Source organism: Protobothrops mucrosquamatus, unplaced genomic scaffold (genome assembly GCF_001527695.2).
Source record: "Protobothrops mucrosquamatus isolate PMUCROS unplaced genomic scaffold, P.Mucros_1.0 scaffold_135, whole genome shotgun sequence".
Taxonomy (NCBI): Eukaryota; Metazoa; Chordata; class Lepidosauria; order Squamata; family Viperidae; genus Protobothrops; species Protobothrops mucrosquamatus.
In genome coordinates, this window is record NW_015386211.1 from 251,058 (window position 1) to 260,640 (window position 9,583).

The 9,583-nt window shown below is 33.9% G+C and overlaps 1 protein-coding gene across 1 annotated transcript in view; it reads right to left on the minus strand.

Annotated features, from left to right (window-relative positions):
• Positions 1-1,416: 1,416 nt before the first annotated feature.
• The window catches only part of MPC1 (mitochondrial pyruvate carrier 1), an 8,651-nt gene continuing 484 nt past the window's right edge, over positions 1,417-9,583 (minus strand). The window contains exons 2-5 of the mRNA XM_015818350.1: positions 5,371-5,374; positions 4,301-4,397; positions 2,713-2,845; positions 1,417-2,572 (exon numbers count right to left, since the gene is read on the minus strand). Coding sequence (XP_015673836.1) covers positions 2,554-2,572; positions 2,713-2,845; positions 4,301-4,397; positions 5,371-5,374 — 253 coding nt within the window. The 3' untranslated portion in view covers positions 1,417-2,553. The remainder of the gene's footprint in view (positions 2,573-2,712; positions 2,846-4,300; positions 4,398-5,370; positions 5,375-9,583) is intronic.

A 9,583-nucleotide genomic window follows, 5' to 3' on the forward strand; every position in this document is an offset into this window, starting at 1 on the left:
TCCCCCTACATTTCTCTGATTCTTTCATTCATTGCATTCTGGAACGTAATTTATATTAATCATCAACCCATGAATTCATATGCTCACATACAACACAACCTAGATCAACATTTCAGTCTTGACATCTTAAACTTGCCAAGGTTATAGGTCACTGATTGCGGTAATACCAATTTCATAATTTCTGATTTTTACTTTTGTGCTTTTAAATCAATTTTTGACTCCTGGCATTTGCTGGTTCCTGCAGTTTTCTTGACTTTTCAAAAGTGGCTTGCCCAAGTATTCCCTAGATTTGGGAGACGGTGTCTGGCCAAATGTTACCCAATTAGCTTTTTTTGCCCATGATTGGACTAGAACTCATTGGCTCCCAGGTTTTTGTAGAAAGATAGAAAAGCCTTAGTCACACCCATTTCACGTGTAGCTTTCTTCACTGGGGAGATAGAGCTGGTCAGTCTGAGCATATTTTTGCTAATATTGCCACAAGTGCAGCCAAAGTACCAAGAACTTTATCCATACAGGAAGAAGATATATATGCAGCTTTGTGTGTTCTTTAAGACCCATTAGCATCAATAGGAGGAAACAAAAATCACATCATGGATGAACAGCTTTGTTTCAATAAATTAGTTTTCTATATTAAGGCCATTCCACAGCTATATAAAATCTGGAGGCAGTCACCATCACATATTGCTGTGCTTCCCAACATATAGAGAATAGTCTCAACATTTTGTAAGGTGAATTAGTTCATAAATATATTTGGGGGTGCATTTAATTATCTATATAATAAAACAACAAAATTTCTGTACAACCAGACTACATCCCAGGAGCTAAGTTTCTGTAATTCAGAAATCACCTCATTTTTCCATAGTCAAATATCTAGAATCAATTGTTTTGTTATTTTCCTTAAAATATGTAAAAGTAGCAACTTTTATTTTTATATAAAAGTTATATATATAATATATATATAATGTAATAAAATGTACTTTTGCCCTATCCTAATGATGCAAAGCTTTTTATTATATATGCTGGAATTTGATCTAAGGATGCCTATAGTGAATTAATAGATTGATTACTTTTGAAACCTCAGTTTTGTGAAGAGAACTGATTACCTGTCTTTCCTTTTTATAGAGAAATATGTGCACTCTTCCATCATTAAAAACAAAATTTAATTATCCTGATAAATCTGATAAAGTTTAGGAAATAGTAATAGCTTACTATTTTTACACCCATACTCTTTTTATTAACCAATACAACCCAATCAACATAAGTAAATAGTACAAAAGAAAATACATGTCTATTTTCACTGTAATGCTGGCCTGAAAATTGAAACACCGTATCGAGAAAGAAAAAATAGATCTCATTTGTAAGAAGTTCTACCTTAAAAAGTACCATTTTCTAAATTGACACCATTAAAACTATAAATTGTTTCAAAGTGGTTTATTGCCATTAGAACATTTATGTTGTAATTTCTCCCCATAGGGTTTACTGCCCCAAAGTTGTTGAAGTAAAATAACATTATAAGACAATCTATATATAGTGCATTACAACTGTTGATAAAAATCACAACAAAAAGGTCAAATTAACCTAATAATGTTTCAAAAGTATTCATTCTTATTTTTTTTGTGTTAATATGGCATCTGCGGATGAATGCAAAAATAGAATCATACTATTTATTTTATTTGTTATAAATAAGAATTCAATTGGACTCTTAAGGGAGATGCTACCTACACCGCAATAGGATGTGGTACTGTAACTACTTTGCTCACAGGTACGTGTGCTTATAAAACATCCTGGCACTGAATGTATCATTTGCAGAATGCTTACATACAAAGATAAGATGATATATTTTACCAAATCATGTAAATTAAGCTGTGTCAATTTTGTATTCTAATGTAATGAATCAGGATAGAGTTTGTTGGAATCCACTCATAAATTAATTGGCACTTCACTGCCTTTTTTATTTCTTGGTAAAAATAATTTTAGCTATAAGTGTCAAATACAAAATTTAGCAGTTGTAATATATTTAAACTATTAGCCTCACAAGAGTTAATTGAAGAATCCATTTTCAATTGCTTATATGGAGAACTGATAATCAATCTTGACTTTGTAAGTGTTAACGAATGATGCTTTTGAATATTTTACTTTGCTCCAATACTCTTAAAGAGGCAGAATCACAATTTCAATGCATTTGTACATCTGACTGCAAAATAACTAACATTCAGTTTCAAAAATCACATTTTATTAATCATGCCTTTTCTTGTTTTTCTTAAATTAGCAGGGTTTTTTATTTCAGAAACGTTGGTACATATTTAAGTTGAGTAATTTTGTAAATATTAAAAAATTATTTTAAGGCAGGAAAGTAATCTAATTTTTGAACAGCTGTGCAGTACTTTGTATAAGGGAAGCTAAAAAAGTTAACAAATGATACTGAATGCTAGTATGAATATTTCCATGATGGTGGTGATGCAAAAAAACAAAATGAGATGATGACAAAGTCCTTCCTTGCTTGTATTCTGTGAAGAGCAGCACCTTTTCCATTTTTCTCCATGAATGAAATATTCAATTATTTTTTTTCAGACTGTCAGGAGGAATAAAAATGGAAGGAAAAGAAAAGGATTAATTCATTGACATAGATGTTAGAGCATGTAAGAAATATAAAAATATTTGAAAGTTTTAGTTATACTCTTAATGTAAAAGAAATAATTACAGTATACTCACTTATATTTGATCAACCTTCCTCCTTGAATAAGTTGTGCCCCTTCATTAGTGAAGTGACAAGCAAACAACAACCAGTTCCTGGGTTGCACCTTATATGCAAACCTCATAAAAGTCAAAGAATAGCAGCAAAGTGCTGTAAAAAGAAAATTAATGTTCAATGACTTCATATTCTTAGATTTAGAACATTCGCTTTTAGTTCTGCAAGTACAGTACTGTGTTACTGCATAGCCGAAAAATCTCATTTTACGTACATTTTACTATCTTACAAACATCATTATTAATAAAACTTAAAATAATAACAGGTGTTACCTCAGAGGACTATTTTATAAATGAAGCCACCCTGGCACCCAAAAAAATATGAAAGGCTGACAATGGGCCTCCTTGATGTACAAATGTAACCTCCACATTTTAAGAGGTAAAGAACTGGGTAATGGGGGGAAAAAAACTCTTAGTGGACAAATAAGCTGGATTTAGATCAGAGAGCTCCACAACAGACAACTGTGTTGTTTTACATGGTAACAAGTAATTAAAATAAACTGTTCGCTGCTTTCATAGACCTCAGTGTGGTTCTTGATTCCTTAAACAGAAGCATGCTGTGAAAGAAATTGGTTATCTTAAACATGGAATCTAGACTCCTGGTTAAGGCCTTTTACTCAAACACCCACTTGAAAGTGGTGTACAGGGGCAAACAGTTCTGTTCCTCACAGTATACCTATCCATAAGATATTAGATAGTGTTGTATTCTAACCCTGATGCTTTTTAACCTCTATGTCAATTATATTCCAGGATTCTTATATGCTTCAGACACTTATATGCCAAAAATCCATGATAAAAGTATTAATATTCTTTTATATGTTGACAATGTAGTTGTCATGGAGCATTCTCAAGTAAGTCTGAGAAGACTGTTGTAAAAGCTAAATATCTACTGTGATCTTAATTCTCTAAACATCAATAAAACCAAGGCAAAGTAAACAGGGAGTCCTAGATGTTAGTACCCAAACAGACATGAAGTTCTTGGCAAAAATAGATCTTTAAATTGGTTGGCTAAGAATAAAAATACTTTCAAAACAAAACAAAATACCTTTCAATGAGTTTGAAGCAATTCCTAAGAACCTATTCTAGAGCAAATTTTGAACTATTGGATTCCATGGCCAAATATGGGCACTGCTATCATCGGCCATATCATGAGAGGATATGTATGTGCAGGGCCCAAGCCAATAAAAATATTGCTCACATTTTGTTTGATTGTCAACTGAATATCTGTTTTGAGTTTAGATATTTGAAATCCTTACTTGAAAGAACAGCCCATTGGGATCTAAATTGCAAATTATGGTATTTCTTCCTGGTCTCTAATGTATGCATTGTTAGCAGAAATGCTAAATTTATAGACAACGCAATTTAACTAAGGATTTATTAGTATTATATTTTCTTTTTATCTATTTTATCCTGGAAACAAATCTTGTATTTTACCTTTATTTTCTTTGATAAGACTAATCAATCAATAAACACTGCAAATTCTGCATCTTTAAGTAGTTTGTTAGCAATTTAAAAACTACTGTTTAAAACTGAAGTTAATTTCACCACTTGCCAAATGTCATTCGGCCACTTATGATTTCTGGTGATTTCTTCATATCACTGAATGCAGCAATGGGAAGTCCCCAGTTGGCAACAGGTCCCCAGAAGTGCTATAATAAAGGCACACAGTAAGAAAAGAAACTTTACCTTTTGCCAGGGATAAGGACAGATTTTATTCCTTAATCTAAAACACATATATAATATCACTGCTACAGCCCTTGCAATTCCAAAGAAACACACAAGTACTAAATATCCCATAAGCCATTATACCAGAAGAGAACTGGAAAGCCTTCATGGCATTACTACCTTCTTCTCCACTGGCTAAGTAGCCAAGAGTAAGCATGGTTTGGCTACCATAGCCTCAGTGTCTAGGAGATGTTCTGTGTTGTCAAGTGTTGACAGTTCAATTCTGTAAGGGAAACATTTGCTTTCCTAAAACTTTTTCTCTAGCTTTTTTTCTTGGAGGACTAGGTATTCAAAATGTTCAACTGACGGAGTAGGTCCTGGAATCTTGGGATAGTGTTATTATGTAAATAAATGGCATAAATACACATGTGCTCCAGTAATATGACTGATTGGCTGTAGGTATAACTCTGAATTCCCTTGTTTGATTAGAACTACATTTAACCTCCTGACAGAAAGTGGATCAATTTAGCATTTGTGTTCTAACATACTAACTTCTCTTGATCCAGAAAAGCAGGTACAAACATGTACAGACTAACCTGAAGGAACTTTACTGAACACATTTTTACAGGTTTATAATCTACATACATAGCAAACTACTTTGTCATCAATTAGACTAATGAGTTAATTATATTCACTATCACTTTTAAATGAAGTACTATGAAAGGAGTAATCATATAGAATTTTCTCTTTTTTTCCCACAAAAAATGGCTGGGGAAGACTTCTGTCAAAAAATTAAGTTTTATTTGGTCATTTCCTAGGATATCTATTAATTGGAAATAATTCTGTTGTACTATAAACAAAAGGAACTTATTCTGGGGAAAGCTGCATTTGAACTTAAAGAATACTATGACTGGCACAATTACAGATGGTTGAAAGGAAGCAAAAATAATACCTTACCGTACTGTTTGATGTGCAGTCATAATGGTTCATCATTTAACAGGAGATGTGAAAGAGAAAAAAAGGCAATAGCTTCCATGAAATATAATTCCATATATAAATATTTGTTTTTATTTGTATGTATCTAGCCCACTTTATTACTAAAACAATTAAAAGTAGAGTATAATTCATTTAAAACTGTTAACAATGACAAAATTATACCATGTTAACTCTAAAACAAAGGACAACAGTAGATCAGACTGACATCACCAGTTTTAGGCAAATGCCTATATAAACGTAAGAGATTTGTACCATCCAGATCTGTGTACCTCTGATAAATATACTTTTTTAAGGATATTTTCACTAATCTTAATTGGCAGATAAGTACATACGAAAGTGCTGTTATATATCCAGGTCCTAAGCTGTAGGGCCTATATATCAGAGTTATAGTACATAATTGTAACTAAACTGACATAGTGGGTTGAGTGGATGCTGAAAGAAAAAGCATAGAAATTTTAGATGTTACCTCTCTACACTCTGGACTTATTTTTTAAATTAATTTCTAAATCCACCAGTCACATAATACAAATTATGTTCTCTGTATCTCTAGATTACTAAAATAATTTAACTAACATAAATAAGAATGAGAACTACAGAAATATTAAATACTTTTAATTTACCAACATTCCATAATGTTGATATAATTTAGAAATATAGTACCAGTATCTGTGCCTTTATTGTCTTTAAAAATGGTTCAGTTAATACTCACACATATTTGATTTGCCAATTAAACATGATTATGCATCTCTGCTTTTCAATATTATGAATTTTGGGGCCTGGTAGGATGGGGATATTGCATGCATACTATTTATATTTATATTGCATGATATAAATATAGTGGGTCCCATAAATGTGTGAAAATCATTAGCCAGGACCTTGAACAAAAGTTCATTAGTTGTGCCCTGAAAAAAATTAAAAGAAAAATTGGGAAGAATGTAACCTGCAAATTGATGACAGGGATCATATGATATCAGTGTTGAAAGAATTATATTGGCAAAATAACTTGTACAAGTAATGTTAAAAAAAGTAAATAATCAAAGATTCCCATGTTATGTTTATGCAATAGATGTCTAGTATTAACTGCTAAAAGTGTCCTGTTATAGTTTATATAGGTTTCACTTTTCTGTATGCCCTACAATCCTAATATATGCTCCAAATCGCTTCTAAAGGTTAATGGATTCTTTGCAAAGGCTCTTAATAAGTTCTGAGGATTGTAGCTAGATACAAAAGCCATGGAAATTTGGCAGGGCTCCCTTGCTGAAGCTGGAATATTTTCCTACCTATACAAGATACTGCCGAATTCCATCCTTAAACTATTATCAATGTACTAGAATAAAGTGTCACACAGATTTTAACCTTCATATGTAATAATGTAAATTTGTAACTTGTTTTTTTTAATATTTTAAGATGTATAAAAACATAAAACTCTCATATGTAGAACAAAAGTTGAAATAAAAATTCCGTTACATCATACTGGCAGTATTTTAATAACAGAATATTTTTTAAATGGCACTTATGCATAATTATCCACATGGACATCAACATTTTCCCTCAAAATCTTACCTATACATGCTTGAAATATAATTATATCACAGCTAATAGAACAAAATTTTAATTTGAAAGTTTTTAGCTATAACGTATTGCCATTTCAATTACATATATTTCTCTCACAATAAACAAAGCAACAATCTTACATCAATATGCAGCTTTTAAAACTGTAAGTTTATTTTAATTAAGAACATATAGTACTCTGTTAAGTGCCTTTCTTTTTCAAAACAATAATTTAGTGGTCAGGCAAGTATTGCAAGGTTTCTTCACTTCAGATTTGCTCAATCTCCTAAGTAATGAACATCTCCACAGATCCACCAGGAACATTCTTAGACTGATGCAATACTATTCCTATTTACCTTTGAGAAAGCGCCACTGAACTAAATGTTGTTTAGTTTACACTTATTGCAAGTGTAATTATCAGTTACTTTATTGCACTTGCATATTACACTTGATCTTAGATTGAAAGCTTATCCTAACGCTGTTGCAAGGCTTAACGTATTTGCACTACTGCTCCTTCATTTAGTATAGCCATCATCTAAGAAAAACTTTGAAAGGAATTTCACATGCTTACTAATTTCATGAAATGGATATTGCTTGTTAATGACTTTTAACAGAAATGTGACAAATTAAAATGGCTTTAGAAAAACCTTAATTCCCCTTCACAATCAAAAAGTGGCACCCTCATTATTTGACAGGGATTATATGTCACTGTCATGGCCTATTATTTGAGAGGCACTTGAAAGATTTGGTGTTTGTAAATGAATAATTTGGTATTATTTAGCATTCTGCCTATTTAGAAAGCTTATTTTTAATTCTTGAAATATCAAGGGCAAGTTGCACGTTTCCTATTAGTCATTAACTTATGTTTGTTCAAGTTAGCAACAATTTATATTTGACTTTTCAACAAACCCAGTATTAGATAGATGGTTAACTTTCTGTACATAAGCAAAAGTATTCATACAGTGAATCTACTCCACGATAATGCCTATAATTCTGAAATAAAAAAATAATTATATTTTTTCAGTAAGGCATGTTATTTTTGTGGATAAAAATCAATTGGTATGGAAAACAAAAACAGATTTACGTCCATGTCTTGTGTATTCTCAAATAGAAGCTGTCAGGTCCTAAGAAATATATAAATAGTAACAGACGAACAACAACAAATCCCAACATAACACAGTGCAAGTTTATTCAGAAGCATATGCCAGCATTTAACAAAATATTTAATCCAAACAATTGTACAACCTTAATACAGCATTTAGCAGATGCATCTGCCATCACTTTGCCATCCTTCTATCAAATTACTGAAAAGAGCAGGAGTCTTGTCCTTCAAACAGTTCCTACATTCCCTCAAACTCATTATCAAAACAATTTTCATGTATTACTGGAGAGAGACATCCTTTTCGACTACACTGTTGACTTTGCTTTTCTATTTTAGAAATCCCTTGAGAGCATTTCCCAGTTGGGAAGCATTAATAAGCACATTTTAAAAAACTACAGCCTATACACCAAGGCGCTGGCTTGTGCTCCTGGCTTTTCATATAAGAGGGGGCAGGTCAATTATTTCAACGAGAAGGTCTTGTGTGTGCTGAACCCAAATTTTGCTTCCTGAGAATTACAATTATAATAACCCCTTTTGGCTTGTCCCACTGTTACCAGCTTGAGCACCCCCAATTCTCTGCAAGAGGAACTATGTAGCTTGTCATGATTGTTCAGTCATTAAGTCATGTCCGACTCTCTGCGATCCCATGGACCACAGCACACCAGGCTCTGTTGTCCTCCACTGTCTCCTGGAGTCTGCCCAAATCCATCCATCATCCATCCATCCATCCATCCATCCATCCATCCATCCATCCATCCAATCATCATCATCTTCTTCTTCTTCTTCTTCTTCTTCTTCTTCTTCTTCTCCTTCTCCTCCTCCTCCTCCTCCTCCTCCTCCTCCTCCTCCTTCTCCTTCTCCTTCTTCTCCTTCTCCTCCTCCTCCTCCTCTTCTTCTTCTTCTTCTTCTTCTTCTTCTTCTTCTTCTTCTTCTTCTTCTTCATCATCATCAAGTTGGAAGGGACCTTGGACACCCTCTAACCAATCTCACCCTCTGCCATCCCCTTCTCCTATTGCCTTCCATCTTTCCCAACATCAAGGTCGTTTCCAAAGTCATTGCGAGCACCCAGATACGGGAGCTTCAAACCCTTTCCCCACTTGTGTGTATCTGGGACACAAAGATGCCCTCCCGGGATCTTTCTTCTGCTATGACCTTGCCTTCATTTTCATCCCAGTCCAGCTGCCGGAGACCGGTTTCATTTTTTTACAGGACTTCTATGGCCGCCTCTACAGTCATACAGCGACTCCAGGAGGCTCACACTAGTGCCAGGGGTAGGCAACCTCGGCTCTTTTATGACTCATGGACTTCAACTCCCAGAATTCCTGAGCCAGCTCTGCTGGCTCAGGAATTCTGGGAGTTGAAGTCCATGAGTCATAAAAGAGCCGAGGTTGCCTACCCCTGCACTAGTCTTTTTAAAGAGGTCAGCGGAGTTTCCGGCAGCTTCAAGGCAGGCACGGAATTAACACTTCACTTCAACAGGGAGCAGCGTCGGATGCCCAGCTCGGGGACGGGGGGGGGGGG